The sequence below is a fragment of the Bactrocera latifrons genome, unplaced genomic scaffold, assembly GCF_001853355.1.
Source record: "Bactrocera latifrons isolate USDA-ARS-PBARC rearing strain unplaced genomic scaffold, ASM185335v1 scaffold_14, whole genome shotgun sequence".
NCBI lineage: Eukaryota > Metazoa > Arthropoda > Insecta > Diptera > Tephritidae > Bactrocera > Bactrocera latifrons.
The window spans coordinates 2055500-2082667 of NW_017534852.1; the positions used below are offsets into that span (position 1 = coordinate 2055500).

General features: G+C 37.4%; 3 protein-coding genes across 3 annotated transcripts; 1 reads left to right on the top strand and 2 right to left on the bottom strand.

Annotated features, from left to right (window-relative positions):
• Window positions 1-1507: 1507 nt before the first annotated feature.
• On the bottom strand, window positions 1508-2807 carry LOC108965394 (cuticle protein). Its single transcript, XM_018927754.1, has 2 exons — window positions 2720-2807; window positions 1508-2649 (listed from the first exon to the last, which is right to left on the bottom strand). The coding sequence occupies exons 1-2, from the start codon at window positions 2726-2728 to the stop codon at window positions 2239-2241; spliced, it is 420 nt and encodes a 139-aa protein (XP_018783299.1). The 5' UTR covers window positions 2729-2807; the 3' UTR covers window positions 1508-2238.
• A 14300-nt stretch (window positions 2808-17107) lies between these two features.
• LOC108965358 (mucin-5AC) lies at window positions 17108-18647 on the top strand. Its single transcript, XM_018927708.1, has 2 exons — window positions 17108-17119; window positions 17367-18647. Exons 1-2 carry the CDS (start codon window positions 17108-17110, stop codon window positions 18645-18647), a joined length of 1293 nt encoding a protein of 430 aa, XP_018783253.1.
• A 2833-nt stretch (window positions 18648-21480) lies between these two features.
• Window positions 21481-22317, bottom strand: LOC108965401 (cuticle protein 8). Its single transcript, XM_018927762.1, has 2 exons — window positions 22231-22317; window positions 21481-22158 (listed from the first exon to the last, which is right to left on the bottom strand). The coding sequence occupies exons 1-2, from the start codon at window positions 22240-22242 to the stop codon at window positions 21808-21810; spliced, it is 363 nt and encodes a 120-aa protein (XP_018783307.1). The 5' UTR covers window positions 22243-22317; the 3' UTR covers window positions 21481-21807.
• Between the last annotated feature and the right edge of the window lie 4851 nt (window positions 22318-27168).

The window sequence follows — 27168 nt, forward strand, 5'->3', positions numbered from 1 at the left end:
TCGAAATTCTCAGAAATTAAAATGGCACACTTTTTAGAGGTTCATTAACATTCGCTTTGTAAATCCGATACGCTCGAGTAACTTTTTGTTGTTTTTTTAACCTCTCATTACGGCCCTCCGCCTTGAAATGATTGTCAGATTAATATACACAACGCGCGTATATACCATAAATGACTGAAGCGCTTGCATATTTTTATGTGACTGTTTTTTTTTACATTTTTGAAATTAATTACCCGCCCTTCTCCTAGCTAAAATGAAAAACTTCACCTAGACTTTCTTTTTATAAGCGTTATCTTGACAATCTAGTAAGTCTCCATGACGCTGCAGTAACTGCAAATTTAGCACTCCAGGCGCCCCTACTATTATAATTTTTACAAAAAGTTCTGGGTTATATGGGTCGATATAAACAGTTTGCTCGGAATTCTATTTATTTTATTTTAGGTTTACGTAAAAAGACACAGTAAGTAAAATCTCGACGTGAATTATTAATTATAAGGCTTCCACGATCTTCTAACCCTCAGGAGCACTTTCTGACGTTCTCCGAAAAGTAGACATTACCATCCCTTGTTGAAAAAAATAGCTCTAAAATTCAAAGTAACTGCCACATAGCGTTCAACTATACATACAACAAATTAAGTATTTTTGAATTACTCATTGCTATTTTGAAGGTAATTTTATAAAGACACTTTCAAAAAAAAAAAAACCATCGTCCTTATAAGGGCAGCCGATTTACACAAGCTTCTCTTGAGACGTTTTTTTTCGCCTGTAAATTCATTTACCAAGTCAGAAACGAGTAGTAATCGCTTTGTGTCAGGTTCGGGCTATATGATAAATGCATAACAATCTCCAAGCTCTAGCAAGCATAAAGCTCTAAGAGCATCAGTATTCATGTGTGTAGCCTGACGTTGGCCCGATGGAAATCAATTTCTCTCCTATCCGGTTGCTTCCTTATGATGCTCTCATTGTTGACAGTACAAGTCCGAATGAAGAGTTTGGCTGTAGTCGGACAGTTTATAGTAGATGATTCCCTGTCAATGCCACCAAACACTCTTGACCATCAATCCAGGCTTGACCAGCGTTTGGGCCAACTAACCGCGATTCAATTATGATTTTTTTTTTTTTTTTTGGTTGACGGTATCGCAAGTGACTTACTTTTCATCACCAGCAGCCACCGGCATCAGAAATGTATTTAATATGTTGTGATTAAGTAGCAATTCCCAGTTGAATGTTCAGTTCATGAGGTTTAGTTGGGTACACATGTTTTTGGAACAGATTTGCTTTTCAAAAAGGATCAATTGTGTTGAGAACCTCGGAATGTTTGGATAAATGTCATACAATTTTCACAATATTCTAGTTAAAGTTAGTATTCTAAGGCAAGAAAGGATATCTCTTGTCAAACCAAAGACTTTTGAGTCCATGTAGCCACTTTAAATCCAGGTGATAAAAAAAGAGTTTTTTTTATAATCGCATTCTAGTTTTATTTCCAAATGCATAAAGTGCTTTCTATAMAGCAAATTGCAAATAATTTTATGTGTAAACATATTTATAACAAATTAACATACAATAGCTTTACCGTTAAGTGAGTTATACAAGTGTTATGGCAATTTAAACAAAGCTGTGTTTCATAAATGTTAGAATAATGAAATTAACTAAAACGAAAAACGAAAACACTGTCGATGATGCCGCGCCACCAGTAACTCAATATATCGCAGAAACAGGAGCGCAATCGGACGATTTTTAAAACGTCTCATCGAGCGAAAAAAAAATCAAAAAGTGTGCTGACATGTTATATGTGAATGTAACAGTAGAACGTGTTGAGCCTAAAGGTTAGTGCTGACCAGAGGGGTCACGTGCCTGGTGTGACAGGCTTAGTGTACCTACAGGAGTCGCCAATGATTGCTTGAAGTATTGCAGCGGTGGTGTTTTCAAATAAAAAAAAAAGTATTCAACATAAAATTGCATGTGTATTTGTATGTAGTGTTTCGTGGTTGACGTGTGAGTATTCAAAATGTAGTGAACTTAAAAAATCTAAATATTACGTTTATACATGTATGTATATACATATGTATGTTTAAATGTAAACTACCCGTAGAATCGATTTGTTTAACAAAAGATGATGCATTGCTTAATGATTTCTCAATGATTTGGTTGTGTGACAATGTATGTGCTGAATCAACTGCTCGTTTAACCAACTATGCTGCTATTCGAACGAAATCGCTTCACTGCCATTGTCCATGCTCAGTACTTACCCCCCAGACCCAAGGAGAGCAATGGTAATTTCGGTGCTATGGCAATGGGTGCGAGTACTTTGGCTACCGGTGCAACAGCCTTAACCACCTTGTGACCAAGTGGATCACGACGCACTAAGGCATTGAACCCATTGTGAGCATCAGATGTATAGTCAACAGTGCGCAGATAGCCATCAGCGTCAACTAATGAATATTGTCCGTGCACCACATCTCCTTTACGGGATTCCTTTTGGCTTTTAATATCACCGGTGTGATCATCGCGCACCGAATAGGAGAACTCATAGTGAGCTGGTGCCTCGACTTCGACGGTCTTGACTAGCGTCGGCTTGAGCAAGAGTGGTGCATGTCCCAATTCGATGGCGGTGGTGGCACCCAAACCGATGATGAATAGGCCGAATAACTGCAAAAGGATATGTACACATTAGCCAAATTAAATGTTTCAGTAATATTTAACTACACGTGGTACGCACAGTGAACATTGTGTATGTGTTTTCGAAGGATTTAACGTTCAAGTTAAACTGACTTTTTCGTACTACTGTACTGTGGTGTATCGATTTGTACTCGTCAAACTCCTGTGCTGTACTATAATTCTGATCAATTAGCCGCCAACTTTTATATTGTGTGAACGCTGATGTCCGTTAGCTTGAAAATTTCTGCCGCTGCAGTTGCGCTGTGTGCAATAGTGGTGGCACAAGTGCTCATTTGAGTCGCACAATAACAATTTGCTACAGTATCACTACAATATTAACCAATATCTGGTGTATGCAAATGCCTACTATATGTCTATGTGTGCCTCAAAACCACCACCCAACGCCTTACCGTTATCGCTCTCCTATCTTATTTAGCATTTACAGTCTTACAAAAATAAATCCCACTTGTTGGTCATTTTAAAATTTGTAATTCTTTTAATTTCTTTACAACGCATTTCAAATATTTTTTCTTTTAACTGCAAGTATTTTCATAACACTTTCGGGTATCTTTTCTGTATACTCTTAGTACATTYAACAGAAATCTTGTTTTGTTCATCGATACACATGCCCATTTGTTTATCTCTCGTCTAGGTATCGATATTTTTTGACATTTTTTCTTTGCGTATGGCGCGTGTCGTTGCAGCGATCTATTTTGCTGTGCTTTTTCTTACCTGCCGCTACCTCGGTTAGTCTTTTTGTATTGGTCAGCATAATATTTTGAAACTAAAGAAATTATTTGAACAAAATACACATTCTTGCCATAAATTCTGTTACAATACATGCATGAGAGAAGGAATAAGGAAAGAAGAGACGCTTTCATATAAAGAACGGGTATATTATGTTTACCACGATGTTTGTAAAATCCTAAAGGAAACTCTTTACAGTACATACATACATATGTACTTATATGCATGCTTATAAATGATCAGCGTGACGACCAAAATCGATCGAAAATACGCGAATTACTTCGGTGAGCAGATAATTTTATGTATTGGGATGGTCGATTAACCAACAAGATCGTGTGGAATCTCACCGTTTGACTTTTTCCTAACGTCTATGCGGATAATCTCGCTTTGAAAACATCACCCCGAAACCAGCCAGAATCTGGGACGAGTTGTACATGGTTCGTTTAATAAATTAATAGTTGTGTAATCTGGTCTATTTTTTTAACATATTTTTATTCTACAACTAGCTGACGTCCCCCAGTCGTTGTCCTGCGTGTAATTATGTGTTTGGAAATAAAAATATAGTTGAATTTATAATTTCATTTTTTCTTCAATGTAAAGCAACTTGATAAAAATCATTTTTTGGTTTCTAGTCCGGTGTACAGAAAAGATCGTGAAAGAACTCGTGAGGACGCCACGTATATCTGGCCGTGTGAAAAAACATAGCATTTCCAAGTTTATTCCACACACTTCTAGAGACTATACTTGTGTTCTGTTGATTGTCATCTCAAATGCAACTTAGTGGAAACGCAATACGTTTGAACTAAAATGGCAAATCGTTAGAACTCAGAGGAGTTCGTAGAATCAAGCATTCTACCCCTTGTATTCGATAGGTGCGGCACAATCAGTTAGGTTCCATTACACAGTTTCGGCGCATGAAGATTGCGAAACATAATAATAACAGATCCAACTTTGAGACGCAATTGATGCGGGGGCATACCAAGCCTCTCGAAAGAATTTAGAAATTCCACTGGATAATTCATGACGTCTTCATTGTCAAGACAATCGATCGATTTGTATTAGTTTCCCGTAACTTGACTTCAATCTTCCAGTTTAAGTCAACAACATCGGCATATTTGGTAGCTAAAAATGCGCGTGAACTTAAGGAATCGTAGTTACGATAATTTGGCCAATGTCCGAATTGATATTGAACCACCAATTTTCAATTTTTTGCGAAGACGATGTAAAATGTCTTCGGCAATGTCATTTTTGTTCGAATCCCATAATTGGCTCGGATTTGAAGGCTGACATGTCGAAATGATTATCGCGAAATGTGTGCCAACTTCATTTTCATTCCTGTGATGTTCCTGACATGTTCCAGCAATTGTAATTGCTGAATTATATATACTTTTCCGTAGTTCCTAGGTGGAACATAGGGCCTCAAGCTGACTTACTTCTCCAAAACTTCCACACACCGTACTATTCACAGTACGCAATGAATCAAATAAAGTTGAACCGCGTTCATTAATCAATAGCAACCGAAGGTAGAAGCAATCGTCGTTTTTCGGGTGGATTGTGTAAATTCGTCCGAAAGCATTAGTTGAGAACACACCTGGATGTCAATATACTGGTTGGTCTTGCTTTCTACGTAACAATTTCTTTGATGATACATTCCATGTATAAATAATATCAAACTATTTCCAAATAGAATAATGTTCTCGCAAACGAATCACTGACGAAAGTTCAGAAACAAATGTTTCTAAATGTTAATTTTGTTGGTGGCGTTTTTTCACTGGCTGTACTGTATTCTATGGGTTGAAATACACTCTTTGGCTATTCTCCAAATTAACAGCGAGACGCACAACAGTCGTAAAACGTTCATGAATTGCAAAAGGGAATATCCTACAAAACGCTTTATTGCAGTTCACGTATCGACCGTATCGTTCAAGACCAATTACCGCCATGTTGGTTCCTTTGGTGTCTTACTTACAAACGTGTTTTATCGATTACACCGAATTGCAACATTGCTCAACATTGACATGAGTTTTTAATGTGAATTAGACAATAATGGCGAATATAGTACGATCCATGTGTTGTCTACTTCGATATTCACTCTTCTAAATTGAATGCTGAATGTTCTGCCATTGTCGTCTGGTGAGCGACGCCGATAGGGTGGATATCCATCATTTCTAGTTTGTGTTTCCGAAAGAAAAGCACGTGGATAGTGTTTCGTGCATTTATTGTCAGACATACAAACCGAAGTGGAATTGTAGTGTCCGCAAGGTCCATGAACCTTATTGGTTTTCGCCATTTCGAATAATACTGGATCTTTCTCTGCATCAGGAATTTCCGCAGAAATAATATCATCAATTTGATATGGTGTAACCACTATCCATCAGATGTGGAGAATGTCTGCGTGTGGCAAATCTCTCTTTTGCCACTCAACAGAGCACATCTAGCATCTAACAGCACCATATAAACGTTACTTCAAGATAAGGTCTATCGAAGCTGTTGCTTGAAAAGACGTGCTGTGACATCGTGACGATCGCTTGCTGATTGACCGCGATGCATAATCCCGCACGTATGTCATCGCATATAGGGAGTACTTCTTGCCTTGGGCTGCCATACGTTGATGGCAAAAAGAACGCCGACCGATATTTGGGCGAACTCTTCGTAGTTTCGTAACAAATTTCAATCTGCAATTGATCACTTTGTGTGAAACACACAAATAATTTTCAATAATTTTTCTTTTGAATAGCCGAAATAAAAAAGCAAGCGACCGAAATTGAACAATTCAAATAATTTACAATTGAAAATATTGGACAAACAAACAAAATTTTAAAGAAATGTAAATAGAAAAATGTATCTTTTTGGAATTATCCAATTTTCCGACTTTTCCTCCTAAAAAGTATAAGGTATTTTTATTTTTAAACAATCCTCGACCCACAACGAGCAACCTCTGAAAATCTCATCTAGATTGGTGTAGCCGTTCACTTAGCTTTACTAACAAGTAAACATTCATTCGTTTGTATGGGAAAAATTAAACCTGTTTCAGGCAATTATTCCAATTTTTCTTGCCGTAAAAACCATCCTTGAACCTCAACGAACATTAAAAAAAAAAAGAATTGGAAAATTGGTGAGTTATGCGCTTAGCAACACATTTTGCGATTCATTTTTATATATAAGATAGAACTTTTTTCACATATCATGAGTTATATCGTGGAGTATATAAACAAATTTTTTCGTAATTTTTTTTTTTGACGTCTGTCGGAGAAATGTCTGATGGAATGAGATGCATTTTTTCACTGGTTCTTGTCGAAGAAAAAACTTTTCCATAGAAAGGCATAGTTTTTATACGCTTGCAACCAGTTGCTACAGAGTACATATTATACTTGTAGTTTAGTTTACCTAACGGTTGTAGAAAGATATAGGGTTATATATATAATAGGTTGTCAAAAAAGTCTTGCGGTATTTTCGCTAGTTGGCGCTGAGAGCGCATAGTTCTAGTTTTATTCGTCGCATCGGGTCACGCTGTACCTCTTTGGAAAGCTCATTTCACGCGCTAACACGTGTTTGATTGATTGCCGTTTCTTTTAAGTTGTTCGTGAGTTACAGCGTCGCAAACATGGAGCGAAATAAAGAGAAATACGGCATATTTTACAGTACTACTACGATAAAGGAAAAACTGCATCTCAATATAATATAATATAAGGACGAGAAAATTTAAAATCCGGTTGATTGTCTGTCTGTCCGTCCGTGCTAACTGTAACTTGAGTAAAAATTTAAATATCTTGTTGATACTTGATATGCAGGTTTCTTAGTACGAAAAGTTCGAGTTCTTACATAGGCGTAATCGGACCACTGCTACGCCCAAAAATCACCATTAACCGAAATCACATAAAGTGCCATAACTAAGCACTAAAATAAAAAACTCATGTTTGGCACAGGAAATTGCAGTAGCCTGGGGTAAAATTGTGAAAAAGTGGGCGTGGCCCCGCCCTCTAATAAGTCTAATGTATATATCCTTTAAACCACTAAAGCTACAGTAATCAAATTCGCTTGGCGCAAATATTTCAAGAACTTCTATACTCCTACTTATAATGTAAAAATGGATGAAATCGGATGAAAACCCTGTTCACTTCTCATATAACGGTACTGTTCAAAATTACTAAAAGCACGAAAAATCTAAAGTTAACGCGCCAGAAACGTAAAAATTTGTTTTGAAATAGTACTGACAATGGTGTGTCTGTATGTTAAAAATGGCTTGAATCAGGTCAATACTTCCCCAATATACCTAATATAAACATTTTTATGACTTTATGCCAATATTTCAGTTATCTCATTAATACTTACATAGCGTGTTTTACTCGTAACAGTGTATCTTTATGCCTAAAATATCTTAATTTGAGCGAAAACTTGACTAATCCCTATATAACTAATATCATGATTTCAAACATCCGGCTGACTTTGATCTATGTATATGATTACAGTGAAACTTCGATAAGTCGTAACCTCGATAAGCGGAAAACCTTGATATTTTATAGTATTTCTTCGGTCCCTAGAAAAATTCGCGAAAAATGCATTTATTTCGGTTACTTTGATAACTCGTATTTTTCTTGAGACAAAAATTGAAAAATGTGTATCAAAAGCCTCTACAACTCTTTTTTTTCACAAAAAACCGTACGTGACACATTGAAAAAATAAATAAAAAAAAACTCTATAACTCGTATATTCTGTATGTTGCCTCTATAAGTTGTATAACTTGATAACTTGAAAAACTCCATAACTCGTATTTAAATTGAGGTCCCTTGCAAATACGAGTTATCGAAGTTTCACTGTAGTTTGTATGTGACATGTTAATAGTACTTACATACATATGTGGTATTGCGAAAAATTGATAAAATCGGATTGATACTGCCCCAACTCCCGTGTACTATATATAATGATTTTAATTTTCCTAATAAACCTTATGAGTATGTCAGTGTATAAGTTTTATATTGTATATGTATGTATATATGCATAAAATTGCTGGATTTCGATCTTCAGGTTGACGTTTTACACCATGAAGTATTTCCCTGGCTTCAATTCTTATAAGTTGCAAGAATATAATATGTTCGGTTACACCTGAACTTAGCCCTTCCTTACTTGTTATAGTTCATTTTGTATGCTATAAAGGTCTGATTTCCGAATAGTGTTCGTAGGTAGTTTTTGTCTGAAGGAACTGATAGTGGCAAAATGTTAAGTGGTCACGTAATTCCGGCTGTTTTGCAATAGTCGGTGTTGCCAGGTTCAAGCTTTCATTTCAGATTGATCTTCTGCTTGTTTCTGCTATGCTTTTCTCCAGATTTACTTCAGTCTGGTCAAGGAATTAACAATACAAGAAATATTGTATATGTATCATGTCTGCTGTAATATCGAATAGGATCTACACTTTGCATCTGAACATGTTTGAGAAATCATTTGTGCAAACAAATTTAATAAAATCAAGTTATAACTAAATATGTAGAAGTGAAAATAAATTTGTTGACCAGTGCTAGCTATGCGTTGGAAATTTAAATCCTACTTGCTCCAATTTCAACTTGAAACGCTTGTTTGGCGTCGCCAATTCTGCGTAGAAGCTGACGAAACTTGTCTCCAAATACACTTACGCCTTTGCATGCGAGTATACCTGTATGTAAGTATGGACATACGTATGTATATACGCTTGTTTATTTCTAGCAATAACATTCCGTTATTTGCATATTTACTTGCACGATTTTTGCTAATGAAGTTCGGAAATGGGAGATATACTGATAAGGATAAACATCGACGCAAGATTTCAACACCAAATATAAATTACAGATTTTTGCTAACGGAATTCTAATTTTGACAGAAACATACAAATCAACGATAAATAACATGTGTTGTATAACTTTTACATGAGTACTTTTGCATTTTTGCATATGACACAATCACAAAAATTCTCTGAGTAATCAATTTTAGGTTCGTTACACAGTATTTTAATAAATCCGATTTAACGCCAATAAGTAACTGCAGCTCAAATAATTGAAAATATACTTCTCAACTACCATTTACAGTAGAAGCTAGACTCACTTAGTATCAATACTAAAATAATGTTTTTTAAGACATATCGTTTTCAGGAAGAAATATAAAGCATATAATTTATTCTTAGTGCCTAGAATTTTGCTTTTTTATAAAGATTATGGATTGTCAAAATATTTTAAAAATGATTCCAGATGAATGACAGTTTCGGCTGGCTCGAATAAATACCAGTTAAGATCACTTTTAAGAGTAATTGTGGCCGTATGTCGAGGCCGTGAACTTCTCCGATATCTGCTTCACAACAGCAATAGCGTCTCCGCTGCGCACTGTAGGGTATCTCTAAGCATGCGCTTTAGTCACCAGGGTCTCGAATTACCAACTTTGCGCGGCGATTATGTCAACCGAATATTAGACCCAGCGCACGTTTCATAATTTCAAAAAACTGTGATAGTTGCTTTTTTTACTAAAATCATTAGTCCTAGAAAGGAATAGGTAGTAGACCCCTGCGGCTCATAATAGATGATTGCCAGCCATTGCCATCATACTCATAGCAAAATTTCTCCTCAACACGATTCGACCACGCCCGTTTTCGTTTGACGTTACCATAAATGTCCCAATTTCGATCATTAGTAACTTGTAGCGATGCAGTCTACATTTTTTGTCTATCGCCTATTTTTCTAGCTACTTTTTTATCCATCTTCTTCTTTTTAACAACCGCGCGCTAGTCGTTTCTTCTTTTCGCTACGTGGCGCCAATTAGATATTCCAAGCGTAGCCAGGTCCTTCTCCACTTGGTCCTTCCAACGGAGTGGAAGTTTTCCTCTTCGTCTGCTTCCCCCGGCGGGTACTGCGTCGAATACTTTCAGAGCTGGAGTGTTTTCGTCCATCCGGACAACATGACCTAGCCAGCGTAGCCGCTGTCTTTTAATTCGCTGAACTATGTCAATGTCGTCGTATATCTCGTACAGTTCATCGTTCCATCGAATGCGATATTCGCCGTGGGCAACGCGCAAAGGACCATAAATCTTTCGCAGAACTTTTCTCTCGAAAACTCACAACATCGACTCATCCGTTGTTGACATCGTCCAAGCCTCTGCACCATATAGCAGGACGTGACTTATAGAGTTTGGTTTTTGTTTGTCGAGAGAGGACTTTGCTTCTCAATTGCCTACTCAGTCCGAAGTAGCACCTGTTGGCAAGAGTTATCCTGCGTTGGATTTCTAGGCTGACATTGTTGGTGGCGTTTACGCTGGTTCCAAGATAGACGAAATTATCCACAACTTCAAAGCTATGACTGTCAACAGTGACGTGAGTGTCAAGTCGCGAGTGCGACGACTGTTTGTTTGATGATAGGAGATATTTCGTCTTTTCCTCGTTCACTGCCAGACCCATTTGTGTTGCTGATGATATAAATATTCACCCCCGGAGCTACTTTTTTATCCAACTGTATTAAAATGGTTCAAGTGGCTTTTTGTGCAATGTTTACCTTCCTGGAAATCGAAGCAGCGCCAACAAGACTGATGCAATTTCCACTTGAATTGATGTGTTGTTACAGTAACAGGACTATAAACGTTATTAACATTTGCAGTTGCTTGGTTTTCGAGCAATCAATAAACTCGCTGAAAACCACTCCGAAATCTTATCTTGTTAACGGAGTTAAAAATTATACGATTTCCATGATGGCATTATATAAGAGTATAACCTTTCTTTTGGAATGGAAGAGCTTTATATATAATCATAACATTTTTTTGCAGAGTATACTAGTTTTGTTGTTTGTATCACTTAAATCTAATCGAGATATAGATATAGGAGTTAGTCTTATATATAAATGATCAGGTTTAACGTTCCTCGGTCTGACTATGCAAACGATAACTTGAGTAAAATTGAGATATCCTAATGAAACGCATGTTCCTAGGCACCCAATTGAGGTTGGTATTGCAGATCGGACACTTTTGCGCTAAACATTGTTTAAAAGTGAGTGAGCATCACCCCAAAACCGATTTATTGTACCATCATTCAAACCGCTAAGACTAAATCAACCCAACTTGATGCGAAGAAGCAATTTAGTACTTCTTTATACACTGTGAAAATTGGTAAAATCATATAATATAACGGTTATGTACAAGTATGTTGAAAACTAATAAAACCCGCCTGAATAAATTTGGCAAGAAAAATTCAACTTCCCAAACGAGATGGTCGGGAAGGGCTTAATAGAAGTAGGTGTAAAAATTAGACAATGGCCGTAAAATTATATAGTTCAGGAACTACCTCAATCAAATTTGGTGTGTGAGCTTATCCAAATATTGCCACATATAATACCAAGCCTTCTTCCCACATAATAAACTTTTAAATTCTTTCTGATTCTGATTCACGTTATAGTTTACAAATCAAACATCTATGAACTCATCAGAATAAAACTTTACAATAATAGTGCCCACAAAGCAGTTCACATTGCTCTCAAAAATAGTCGAAATCATTATAAGTATAACTATTCAAGGACACATGCATCAAATATGTGAAACCCGGCGTATATGGCTGATTTTTTATCGAACATATCGATCATTCTGTGAGTTGAAATATTGAAATCGAATGAGAATATTTTTGTTATTCGGGTTAATACTTCCCTTGAGACCCAGAATTCAGTATTGGATAACATTCGACGTCGATAGACCACGTCCAGCACGACGTGAAGAAAATAAAGCAGCCGTGGCTGAGAGTGTACACGAAGACCCTGGAGATTCGACTCGGCGCCGTTCGCAACAACTCTTACTGACGTATGGTCCACCTTAACAAGTGACAATGCTTCGCTCAGTGGGGTCTTGAAAAGTTCCAAAAAGATTCGACGTTTTCGAGTCAAATTTTGTTCCAACATGAGGCCCATTTCTGGCTCAATAGGTATATAGGCAGGCAAAATTGCTCATTTAGGACAAAGAGCAATCTGAAGAAACTCAAAGGCTGCCATTTTATTCAGAAAAAACAACGATTTTGTCTGGTTTGTGGGCCGGTGGAATCATCGGTCCATATATTTCTTCAAAAATGATGCCGGTGAAGACGTAACCGTCAATGGCGATCGTTATCGCGCCACGATAACCGACTGTTTGCTGCCTGAAATTGAAGCTCGTGATCTCGGCGACATTTAGTTTCAACAAGACGTCGCCAATTCCCACACGTCGCATCAATCAATGGATTAATTAAGAGAACAGATAATTTCAAGTTTTGGGTCGATTAATGGGCCACCAAAACCCTGGGTATCATACGACTTTAGACTTTTTCCTGTGGGGATATGGAAAGTCTATCAGGCCTTGGAGCAAAACAACATGCGTGTCATTCGTCAGTTATTAGTCGAAATGCTCGAACGAGCCATCGAAATTATACTCAACGGATGAACCACCATAATAAACATTCTTCATCAAGATTGAAGTTTCAATTTTTTTCTTTAAAAAAGTAGGGAATGTCGAAATGGATCACTCTTTTCCTCATCTATTGGCCAATAAGTAAGAAATCTTAGTGACCCTCAGAAGTAATATCTTTCAAATAACAGTTTATTTTCATAAAATGTATGACAATATGTCCTCGTGTTCCCATATAATTAATATAAGGTTTTCCAAAGATCCGCCTGACTTTATACCTTTTATATATATGTATTGGTCAATCCGTAAGGTTTCTTATTGAAATTCAGAAAGATATAATATGTATATAAGAATATCAAACTTCCGGCTTGCTTTATACTGTATATATCGTCAGTATGTAAGAGATATTAGCAACGTAAAGTCAAAGTATAATATTGGATATACTATCGCTTAATGCCATAAATGAGCGATATCGATCCATGAACTATCCCAGCTCCCATATATTACATATAATAGTTTTCATTACTCCAAAATCAAATTTGTGTGTGAAAATGTTTGGATACAGCCGAACTTAGCCCTCCCCTACACACTCATAATTTATCTTTTGATTAACGCTTCATCTAAATCTTCAGTTTCCATCACATAACGCACGTTTGTCTTTCTTCTTTGCGATTTCGTACCGTTTGACACGTTTTGCATCCAAACAGCACTTTGAAAACATTTCAGTGTTTATGGTTTGCTAACAGACGCATCAGTTGCAAGATGGGGTCAGATGTATTAGCAGTTATTTTTGTAACCGTGTTTTTAATTAATTGCACCAATGTAAGTGTAGACGCGGAAAAGGCATTCACCCAAGCTGAGTATGATATCATCAACGATACCGCGTCCTTTCCATGGCAAGACTTACGCAATGAAATACATCAAGGTGATGCCATCACCTACGAACTGGGTACGCCACAATACCAAATTTTGAATGCCAATGAGCCGATACAAATCATCACACCCGATCAGCCCGGTTATTACGAAAGCCTTAAGCGTTATGAAGCGGCAGCAATGCAGCAGACAGAGGGAAAGCAGAGTGATGCGACCACAACACCTCCAGAAGACATTAAGGAGCGAACAGTTACAAAGAAACAAGAAAAACGGATTTCAAATGGGGAGAAAAAGATTCAATTTATCATACTGAACGCGAAGAAGAAGGGTAAAAATCCAAAAATGCATTCAAATTCATCAAATCAATATAAACAAGATGTCCCAAAGATTGAAACGAGCAAAAAGAACAACGAAATGAAGAATATAAAACCGGTAGTAGAGGAAACCGCTCCCTGGACCCAAAAATTTAACGACAATATGGAGGCGCAATCGAAAGGAAGCGAAGTAGAACGCGTTGATTTGTCAAAAAACAACGAGAAGAGCAAACAAATCCAAAGTGTCTCTCCACAATCAAACTATATGGAAGAATTAGAAAAATCTTTGGAGGAAAATACGTTTATTCCAAACACAGAAACCATTAGTATCGATAATAATAATAATAATTCGAGCAGCACTGCGTTATCGTCGAAGTTTCTCAAAGAATCGTCGCTAACAGAAGTCGTTCCAGCTGCGGTTATACCAGCGGAAACTCCACTCCAATTATCAGATACGTTTCTTACATACGATAATCCGCCCACTGAGGAGACATCAGCGCTTCTAAACCAAAAACTGAAAGAACGCTATATGACTGATATGAGCGCGGATGCGCCAGTATATGAAGCTCCACCACACATCCGAGATTTCGAGTATTTGTATCGCTCAGCGTTGGGTCTACCATAAGTTAGACCAAAAGTTAATATACATATCTGAGTACCAAATATATGGGTATTATTTAATTAATTTAAGATATTTTTACAACATTTTTTAAATAATTGTTTTATATAAACTATAAAAAATAAATAAACATTTGTTTAATAAATCTTAATCGTGTAATTAATAATGTGGCAACCCAGTCACCACCTCTTTCCAATTTTATAATACATATATAAAAGTATGAAAGGTACATACAATACATACCGACAATGATCTAAGCACTGTCCAAATGAAGAGATAGCTTTTTCAGGGGAGAATACAAATCAAAAGGTTTTTAACTAATTATAGAGTAAAAAAAAACGGAATTAAAATTTAATCTGATATCTGACGATGTAAAAGTTAATACATAGATCTCAACTTCTAAAACATTGCAGAAGATTTTGATCAGATTTTTGCGGGGTTAGAAATCACAACTTAAATACCTTGTTTAAAAAACCATTCACAACGAAAGGTTTAAGGTCTGGCTCCAAACAGACTCAGCTATATTTAGTATAAAAAATATTTGTCGATCAAATATTTACAAGTACCTAGTGGCAAATAAGAACCCTCTTTCCCAGAGTCTAATTGCAAGGTGGTAACTCACCGGCGCAGTTCATCTGCTTCACAGTTACCAGAAATATTACTATTTCTTGAAACATGGAAAACAAATACAAACACAGATTTATGGTGAAATACAGGGTTTTCCCGAGAAGTAATAGAACTTAATAGATAAAAAAAATTATTGAACCAATTACAATTCTTTAAAAACTTTCAAAATATGCTCCTTCTGCGTCTATGCAGCGCTCTCAGCGCAGTTTCCAAGCATTGAAACCGTCGCAGCAGGCATTCTTCGGTATAGCCCTGAGAGCGGAGGTGCATACTGCATGGATGCCATTTGTCGTCTCAAAATGCTTTGCCTTTCTCTCGTCTTTTCTGACAGTTGGGCGGCTGCGGAAGCGTTGGGATGCCGGCCTTGGTTAGGTAGCTGTTCTCAAGAAAGGTGGTGTGAGTTGGGCATCGTTTTCACTTTGGATTTTCCCATTGACCAGCGACTTCTTCCCTGCGGTATTGGGTATAAACACTAACTTGCTTAGTATCTTCGAATGCCACTTATTGCAGACGACCACTCGATGTGATATAAATTATTAAATTTATTTGACATATATAAATAGTTTTTTCCATTTCAACATTCAAAAATATAACCACCCAGTTTAATCAGTTCATCTTTCTGCTCTCCATACAATGACTTACCAGTTGTTTGATAATCGAATTTTGTCAGGGAAAAAATTGCCACAATTTAGGGCAAAATTCATATTTATCTTAAAAATGCCGCGATTTTGTCAATTTTTTATTTTTTTAACTGAATGTAATTGCACGGCAATCACTGCAGCAGTGACGGAGCAGATAAAGAAACGAGTCTACTGTAGAAAGAAAAGAGGACGAAGCATTGTTTGATATTAATAGTCGAAGTATTCCTTTTCATCAATTCTCTTGACTTTAGCGAAATAAATCTTTGCTTACCTAAATTAGGCTCGTTCTCTTCGAAGATTAGGTAAATATTTATGGACCTTTTCGCTTTGACATATGAGATAAGATGAGATGAGAAGAGATGAGATGAGATAAGATGAGAAGAGAAGAGAAGAGATGAGATGAGATGAATGAATGAGCTGTATGGAATTTGTACTTTAAGTACTTTGTATTTTAAGTGACCAGAGCAGCAGTGGTTAGAACTCAGATGGTGTTAGCTGAGCATGAGACAGCTAATGCTTTTTAGATTTCGAGAAAAATTCTATATAAACATGTTGTACTACAAACGGTTACAGAAGCCCAACAAATATTTTTAGTCTTAAAATAAATTCAGCTTCAAATATATTAAACCTCATATTTGCTATCATTGTGGAACCAGAAAATAACAACAAAAATTTTTTATCATTAAAATATAATCTATAAATGTACAATTTGGTTGAGCTGCCATTTGGAACTGACGAAAGCTTTAAAAAAATGAGTCTAGTTGTAAAATTCGAGCATTTAATAAAAATCAAAATCTAAGAACCACCCTAATACTACTATAAAAATGATAAGCTTTATATTTGCAGAATATCTTAAACCCATGAAGGTTATGAAGCAATAATATGGGAAATATCTGCTACTTACAACGTCGGAATTTACAAGTGACTTCGGGAAAAAGGTGGTTTATTTTGTAAACATATTTCAACTCATGCGGACACAAAACAATTGGTACAACATTTACCATTTCTCCACATTTCTTTTTCCGCTGAACGTGCCCTAGGCGAACATTTTTTGCGCGTCCAACCTTCGCCCGTATATTGGCCAGCTTTGCAAGCGCGTGCTGAGGCGGCATACAACGGAAAACGAAATAATTCGACACCCATACATTGTGTTGGCGCAGTAAAGACGATTGGCTTATAAAACTTATTGCATTAAAAAAAAATTTTTAACTTTCAATTGGCAAACGTCGACGAATCTGTCGTTAAGTGAGTGCAGAAAATGCTGTTGAAGGTAAATTAACACTGAGTAGGTCGCTGCGAATACCACCCGCTCGGTATAAGTGCCAAATGGACAATTATGGTAGAGACGATTATTTAATAAAGACATAACGGCTTTGCCGACGTTGCTATCGCCGTACTGACCCATTTAGCGTAAACCAATTCGCAGTCAATCACTTGTTGTATCCCGTTTTTTGTTTTTACTTTTAATTTTCGATCATATTTGACACACAAGTTAATGCTTTCTCTTTCAATTTCAGTCTGTTACGTTCTGTTTCTTAGTGCTGGCCTGCGCTATATTCGCGCCAGCCGCATCTACATCTAACTACCATCATTATTGTCCGCAATGTGAAGAGGAAGTGTGGGAGGAGGTGCCATGTGAAGAGGTCGCTACTACTAGTAGACCTAGTACAACCACTACTGCAAGGCCACAACCGTCCACTACACGGAGACCACATACAACGGCGCATCCACCAGTTAAGAAAACGACAACAACAAAACCGCGTGTAGCACAGTACATCACCCCTACACCGCCGGTCACAACGACAGCCGCTACAACTTACAACAATTGCTATTGTGAATGTAAAGGGGGCTGTAAGGAGTTCTGCCGCAAGGTGACGGTAAATGGCGCAGCACAAGCAACACAAAAACAAATAACACAAGTTACAAAGACAACACAACGTGTACCGAATGGTCAGCTCAATTCGGAACACGTGCACCAGCTTAAATTTGTGCCAGACTCACAAACCACATACACACCGGTACAACCGTCAACGCAGTCCAGCCTTCCCCCCGCTATTTATCCTATACATAGGAATAAAGAGTTGATAAATCCATACCTTAATACAAATTTGGCGTATAAAGTTCAACCAGCAATGCTGCCACAATCGGGACCGCCTATACAATCGCAGCCAGTAGCAATCGCTTACCCTCAACCTGCACAAAACTTATATGAAGATCCCCAGGTTACGAATATCTATCCGGATGCTTTATTAGAATCGAGTTATTCTGTTGATGAGTTGACTCGTCTTTTGCAAATGGAACATCTTAATAATGCGGCTACCAACAGCTACACACAATCCATCAACGGACCTTCATATGCCATACATGGCAGCTTCCCTCAAACTCCTCCATCTACCGCACCAATTTATCAACCACACTCGCTGTCTTATGGCATCCCAACGTCTGCGGCTGAGTCGAATTACGAAAGTAATTCTTCGGAGTCTCAATATAAAGAAGACAGATTAGATATCAGATCACAGAGCTATGCCTCACCATTGCTGCCAGCGTCGGAACCACAGTATGCAAACTATGTCCATAAAATGGATTTGAGTGAATCACAATTTTATACTGTGGCGTCTCCTTCATTACCATCTCAGCAAGCAGGCTATGATCAACTCAGTTCAAGTACCGTGGGTTGTCACAACACATATGATGATCATAGCACAAAATTTCTGAATTCAATTTCTTATGGTACAGAATATGCACCACCACCATTGGATTATATTCCACAATCGGAGCTTTATTTGCCATCATACTAAATTTAGACTACAATAAATTATTAAAATTTTAACAAATAGTTGTTTAATAGTAAATTATTATAATATATTTAATTAATTACTTATTGTTGTTATATAAATAAAGGATTTAAAACATTTCCCACTTTAGACTCGACAGAGTTTCAATTTTAGTTCGAACCTTTCGAGTTCAAAAGTTGGCACAGCAGGCAGTTTGAAAAACTCGACCTCAGTAATGTGTATAGTTTGACCTGTAAGTTGATGTGTTATTTACTTACATATGGTCTCATACATATGTATATGGTTTGAAAAAAGTCGAACGTAAATAACACCATCGGCCTGAAGAATAACAAAGCGGCGGGGGCCGATGGATTGCCGGCCGAGCTAAAACGACAAACACCTCGGCGAAGAACTTATAAGGAGCATACATCAGCTTCTTTGTTAAATCTGGTCGGACAAAAGCATGTCCAACGATTGGAATTTAAGTGTGCTATGCCCAATTCACAAAAAGAGAGACCCAAAAATCTGCGCCAACCACTGTGGGATTGCATATAAGGTTCTTTCGAGCTTATTGTGTGAACGTGATTAAAGCCCTCCGTCAACAAACTGATAGGAACTTATCAGTGTGGCTTTAGGTCTGGAAAATCAATAACCGACCAGATATTCACTCACCCCCTTTTCGTCGATTTCAAAGCTGCTTTCAACATCACGAAAAAGAGCTGGCTTTATGCCGCGATGTCTAAATTTGGTATCTCCGCCAAACTAATACGGCTGTGTAAACTGGCGTTGAGCAACACCAAAAGTCTCCGTTAGGATTGGAAAGGACCTCTCCGAACCGTTCGATACCAAACGAGGTTGCAGACAAGGCGATTCCCTTTCGTGTGACCTACTGCTTACCATCTTCTACATGAGTGTACAGCTGTTGGCGTACGCCGATAATATTGATATCATTGGCCTCAACAACCGCGCCGTTAGTTCTGATTTCCACAGAATGCATAATAAAATGAAGCAAATCTGAGGCTTTCTGTGAAGAGCTTCAGGGTATGTATTTTTCGGATGGGTTAATATAAGTATTAGATAAATGAACATCAGTGGAGCTCTTAGAACAATGATAAGTCAATAACTTCTTTTTGCGCTCCTTGTTTTTATGGTGAAAGCAACATGCGGTGATTTTGTTTCATTCACCATAACGTTCCAATCCCAAAGTTTCAGACGCTTCGTTTGCAGAGTATGCAGATGTCAGAATGGAGGTGTGGCAACGGTTATTTTCGTTATATATTATTGGCATGCTGCCAATAAAAATCGTGTAAAATGTTGGGCCAAGCCCGCTATCTTGCGAAACACCTACTTTTACTTCGTATTTACCGGATGTGTCAACATTAATTCTAACGTAAAATGTCTGTAATCGAGATAAGACTTAAGAAATAGGTAAAGTGGAACTGGTAGTTTCTTTTGAACAACAACCTCTCGTGCAAAGCTCTATCAAAAACTTGTTGAGTGTCTAAGAAAACTGCTGTACACTGTTTCTCTTCCAGACATTTTAGTATGGCTTTAATGATACTGTGGCATTTTTAGGGGTTCCATGTAGTTGCCTGAATCCAAATTGTTTGTCCGGGCTGACGGATAGGGATTCCAGAAATAGATATAATCGACGAAGAAATATTCTTTCAAATATTTTGGAAAATATTGCCAGAAAACTTAGGATATTTCGTTCTCGCGCTTTCTTTCAAATATTTTGGAAAATATTGCCAGAAAACTTAGGATATTTCGTTCTCGCGCTTTCTTTCAAATATTTTGGAAAATATTGCCAGAAAACTTAGGATATTTCGTTCTCGCGCTTGTTTGGCTTCGGAATCATTATAATTAGGGCACTTTTCCATTGCATAGAAAAGTGGCTCAGCCTAAAAGCACAATTAAAGATTATCTGGGCCAGGCGATTTAGAATGTTTCAACTGCAAAACTTCTGCTTGTATTTCAGTCCATTTGACATGGACTCTCAAGCGCTAATAGTCACTATTGAGAGCAAAAGGCTTAAAAGTATTCCTAAGGTGATTACAAAAAGCATCGGCTTTTCTTTTGTCAGGTCTGCACAAGTCATGCACTTAACGTTTTGATACGGACTTGTTCTGTAAGCAACTAGCAACGAAGTCAGCTTTTAGACTGAAGGAATTCTCCCTATTAGTCACCTGTAATAAGGGGCACATCTTAAGCTACGTAACATAATAAGTTAGCGTTTCTATCCAATAGCAGGGAAGGACAGATTACGGTTTAAGTTACTTAACAAAGTAAGTTCTCGTTTCTACACAAAACCACGGATTTTTGAAACCTTATAGAATTGAACTCATATTCTGTAGGTTATTGTCTTCGCTTTCACGAAGTTAAGCATCTACATATATGGATGGGTCTAAACTAGATTATATTGGATTCCGGGACATAGTGATATTACTGGTATATGTGAAGCCGAAATAGCCAAAGCATGCACCACTCTGCAATTGCTAGCAGACTGCGAAGGCTAGAGAATAACTATTGTAGCATCAGTCAGGAAGTAGAAGATGAGGATACTATAAAATTTGTTCTTTGCTGTTGATTTAGGAAGTTACACAGGTAAAACTTTCAGTATTGAAGAACTTCATCACCAGCACTATGTTGTTCAGAAAGGGCATAATAAAGTGAAGGGAATTTGGACCGAACTACTTTATGAATCTAGAAAATGGATGGATCAGGTGGCTTAGCAAAATAAGTCATACACGTTGTTTTGAAATTTTGTTCCTTTGCCAATATCTTAATCCCTTGCACTTTTTTACTTGTGATTAACGAACATTAAGCGTTATTTTCTTTACATTGACGCATTTATATTTCAATATGTGTATGTATGTATAGTATGTACATTTGCATGGCATATTTAACGGGAGATTGCAGAAATATTTACAAATATCATTATAATAAAATGGCACATAAGGGATGCTTTCACAATTTGACTTAAAAAACATTGTTAAAACTTAGCTAATTATAGGATTTATGGCTAAACACACAAAAATGCAAGTGTAAATATGAGTAAATGCAACGAATTCCACAAATAACCATGCTTGACGCCACGAAGCTTCGACTTTCACACAAGACCGTCGTATCGAGTATTTCTAGAATATTTATTATATGGTGGTTTCAATGCGGGTTTTTCGTCGTTCTAATGATGCAGCAAAGCTGGTGCCAAAATTTTGGTTGCAACTAACTTGTGATGCACTTCGGGAACTGGAATTTTAATATTGGTCGGTTCACGTGAAACAACAGCTTCGAAGCCGCTATGATCGTCGGCTTTGTAGTGTACGACACGATGATGGCCATCAGAATCGATCAGTTCGTAAACGCCTTCTACATGATCGTCCTTGCGTGACTCCTTCTGCGATTTAATATCACCAGTGTGTGGATCGTGCACAGCATAGTGGAACTCATAAGCGACGGGGCCATGTTCTTCATGTGGATCATGAAGCTCGACCAAGGCGTGCACGTGCAGAACGGCGATGGCGAGAATGAATAACTAAAATGCATAGAAAATAGGTGAATGTTTCGAGAATTTTTATGGTTCGATTTTGTAGTTACAAATATTTACCTTGAGGAACATATTCTAGGTTTACGTTACGTAAGTGGATTACTTAATGTAATTGAACTGTGAAGTCAGCGCTGTAAATTGCAAGCGTGGATTAATTGAATATTGCCATCCTGCGCGCTTATTTATACCTAACTATATCAGCTGAGCGTTCACAGAAGTCGTGCCAACATACTGCATAGCTCATGTTTCGTAATGACTTCTTCGGCACATATTGTTTTCTTTTTTTTCTGATTCAAAGCATACAAGTATACAAGTAAAACTTCTTCAAATATCGCGTTGGGTTGCGGTGAGTGCGATTTGCGTTCGAATACTTTAATTACTAGCATATGTACGCCTATATGATCTACTTTAGGCGCGCAGCTTTATGTCTTGCGACACTGATCCACTAAAGCATATTGATTGGAACGATAATACAACAAAAACAAGAACAAAACGTATTGATGCTGTGCGACACGTTGCGCATAGTGCCAATGCGGCAAAGTACGCTCACCAACACCTCCATCACACGTGCGCCGATTCGACATATGTGCGCGGTACGGCGCGCATGCGCAAACGTATTATGCAAATGCGTCGCCAAGTAGCAGAATGAATATTTGCTAAACACTTATATTCATACGTACATATATGCATATGTATATGTTGCAATCGGCAGACTAGTATCACTTATCAAGCGCGGCATGTCCGCTTGCGCTGCGTTTATTGCCAAACAAGATTGAGTTATACGTATTTACGCGTCTGTGCCGCGCTGCTGCAGCGCAACCCACAAGCATTAAAAAGATGTTGAATTTTCCAACTTTTTACTTGAAATTAACTAATTTGCTTTAAATGAATTTCAATAGCGCTTTAAGCTGCGCCAGCTGTCACAGGTGCCGTCAAATACAAATGCACTAAATTAACGCGCGTTTGTGCGCCAATTAGTCGCGTTCGACATGCATATTCAATCCATTGAGTTCACCTATCTATAACCAGATTCTCATACGCATACATGTTCATTTGCAAAGTGGCTTACTGGCACCAGTCAGTAATTCTGCGCAGCTAAAAAATTATTAGGGATCAAATAAATTAAGCGTTATGACTAGCTGGTTATATTTCGTGAGTGCTCCTGTGCGCTAAGTAATTTGCGGCTAACCTTGTAATTTACATATATATACATATATATATATAAATAGATATCTATATACATATATTCGTAATTATAATTACTTTTAATTGTAGGCATTTGTAGATGCTTAATTCAATTTAATATAATATTTGGTTTGGCAGTTAAATGTCAAGGAGGTTCAGATAGTTGAAATGCTGATTTTAGTGCGGCTTAAAATATCTAAATAAATTCAAATAAGAATTATACATTCGTTTCCTTTTTTGAAAGTTGATTATACGTTTTTAATATTAATGGAATTGGAGTAGAATTCTAACTTTAACCAAGCCTTGTTACTATGGGGTGATCAATTTGGAGGTGCCCAACATTTTTAAATAAAAAAAACACAGAAACTTCAAATTTAATGTGGAATGTTTATTATCATTCCAGAAAACATTCTTTGGCATTTATTTTTTGAAGATTATCTCTTTCAAATGTTAGTCGCGGCTACGTCTCAGATGGTCTATCCACCGCTGGTAACTGGCGAATGACAAACGTGATGTTTTGCTCCAAGGCCTGAATCGAAGCAGGATTGTCCCCATATACTTAGGCTTTACATTTCCACACAGGAAAAAGTCTAACGGTGTGATAAAACACGAACTTGAGAAGTATTCTCTCAATAAATCCCTTGATTGATGCGATGTGTGGGAAGTGGAGCCGTCTTGTTGAAACCAAATGAAAAAAAATGCCGAGATCACTATCTTCACTTTCAGCCTTCAAATGGTCGATGATTCCATCGGCCACAAGCCAAACCAAACTGCTACTTTTTCTGGACGGAATGGCAGTTCTTGAATTTCTCCAGGTTTCTCTTTGTCCCAAAAGCGGCAATTCTGCTTGTTTACAAACCCATTGAGACAGAAATGGGTCTCATCGCTGTATAAAATTTTGCTCGAATAGGTCAGATCTTCTTGGAACTTTTCAAGAGCGTTCAGGCGTAAGTCTTCCCGTGATAAAATGCCAAACAAAAACTTAATAAAAATAATATGACAGCTTGACACGACTCATGCGTACTCTGTCGAAAGAGGGCTATTGAAAATGGAATCTCTACTTGGATCACGCTATTCAAATGAAAACAAACAAACTAGAAACCTTAAAAATGTTAGTTGGTTACTTGGTCGAAAACTAAAGCCATCATTAGGCCCGGGGAGCAACCAAATTAGGACTTATCCAGGAAGTCCTAACTTTTTCACAATAGTTGCCCTATTGTATCCTAATTTGGAGTCTCTTCCGGCGGAAGTCTGGGCGTTCGGATATATGATGTTCAAGCATTTCATCATCCTTTGCGCATGCTATGCATTTCAAAGAATCTACTTTTCCGATAAGCTTTTGGTTCGGTGCAAGTACAGCCTACAGAACTACTACTAAATATTTATTTGAGGAGGGTTATTACATATTCAAACAAAAATTAAGTATTTAAAGCAATGTTTGGTTGGAAATAACGTTGATAGTGCACAATTATATCAATCCAAGATAACGATCGAGTATTTGAAGGTAAACCAAAAAACAAAATAATATGATCATATTTATTTAAATACACATACTTTATAAAGTCTCCGGTGCTTCATTCTGAATAATACAAACTTCGTGACAAAGTTGATTTATGCTGTCCAAGTTCTAACGCTGAAAGATAATGTAATCAAGATCTTGGAATGGAATTTCCAGTCTAATATATTATCTAACGATTCTTAAATTGGAAAATTTTGAAAATATAGGTGGTTGAGACCGGAAAGGTTTAGATGAACCTGACTCCTGAACCAGCCAATCCTAAGTAAATCGCATTGTACAGTCTCAAAGCTTGATTTACCTTTTAGACGTGAATGGACAAGAGGATCATCCACCTCTTTCTACATATATTAACGGGACCAAAATGCATTGCGAAATAGGTGCGAGCTATACTCCAATGATCTTGACATCTCTCTCTCTCTTTCTCTTTTTCTATTCGTCCACAAAACTCAGCAATCATCATTTGAGCGAACGTACGAGGTACACAGAAGGCCAATGCAGTTCTATTGTATAACTACGGTAGAATACAGAAGGCAACCACGGTTAGTTAAGTGGCATTGTTGGCTTAGTTGACACCGCAAATTAATTCCAGCGTAGTCAACGGTTTCAGGAAGGCATTAAGCTCACTGGCAGGTCAGCTCCACTTATCCATAGTTTGGGTCCACAGCAATATTCTCTACACAGCGAATGGGCAGACGAGTTGGCAAAGTTGGGAGTCTCTTTAGAGGAATCCAAGAGCAGTTAATATCATATCCCCTGCGAAAGATCTGTTATCTTTTGATCTTTCACTGGTATGGCTGAGGTATGCCAGGAATAATACTATACGAGTATATAAGAATTTACAGACACAAACTACAATAAACCCTTCAGGAACCCAACCTTGAGGCCTGTTCACAAAAAGCATAACGGATATAAGTAATTTCATCAAGAGTCCCAGATAGTTTGAGCGCAATGCAGCAAGAGAGCCAAACAATACTTTAGTTTCATTGAACTCCGTCCTACCTATGTTTTCTGGTAAGATTTCGGATCGACAATTGCTAGAATTTCTTTACAAAGAGCGTTGCGCACTATAAGTGGAAACTCGCATTTATATCTTTGAGCTCATACAGGCTATGTACATAATTTTGAGAATTTATGTTCGGACGCAATTACTAAATGCATATCATTAGCACAGTTTATGACGTGCTACTTATTTCGTAATTAACTAAATGACATTTGGTAATTTAGTTTGAGACAAATTTTCATTTGAAATTCAAATCAACTGCCGAATTCGTCGCAGAAGCTTGATTAAGCAATTAACCAGGCAAAGTAATGTATCTAATTCTGTATGTACGAGTATAACGGTATGTAAATAGGTCCGAGTGTGACAAAGTTTGGAATTCATGCTGTCTGCGGGAGAGTTCAGTAACTTGTACATACAGCCAACACTATGTGCAAATATTTAGCAACAATTTACTATCTAAGTCGACTAACCGGCAGCCCACACAGCGCCGTCTGTCTATGCGTTATTTGGCACGAATAAGTAGAAAAAGGACGTGAAGTAGTAACTAGAGGACGCATGCCAGCCAACACGTGCCGGTAACGGTAAATGTATGTTAATAAGTGTAAAATATATTGACGGCTGTCCACTCTTGCCCCTCGACGTCGGCAATGCTGGTAGCGTGCTGCAGCAGTTTCGTGTTATCACTTCGTTTTTTCATCGATTTTATTGCCTTTTTCTGTGCTCTATGCGGTATTAATTTAAACTGTTTTGGAAAATTTAATCATTCAAATTATTTTGTTAACACGCTATGGTCTTGCAATATTTAAGTGCAGTATCTCGTTCTTGTGGCTAATAACTTGTTCGAAAGTGGGGCATCAATAGATTTTTAGTAAGTAAAAAGAAATAAAATTTCACGCGTCGTTGGGGACAAAAATTATGTGGGCATAATAAATTATATTATGTAAGTTAATATCTATGCCCAGGCTTACAAATGTTTCCTGCATAGCTTTTATTCAAAAGAGAGACCCTTTGAGACATTTGAAAAGTTCCGACGAATGTCGTTCTTTATATACGCAATCGGAATGGATTCAGGTTTTTATTTGACTAAGAACTCTATACCTACCCAGTATCCTCAAAATTATTTGGATAATATTTTCTGACACCAAAACAATGACAATATTTTGAGAATTGCAGTCAGCTGAATTTCGAAGCTACAATCAGGCGTAGTTCTAAGCAATAGTACCAATAAGTTTGCAGGGTGGTTTAAAGTAGTTGTCGGTTAGATAGAAGGATTGAAATTTCAGGAATGCACAGC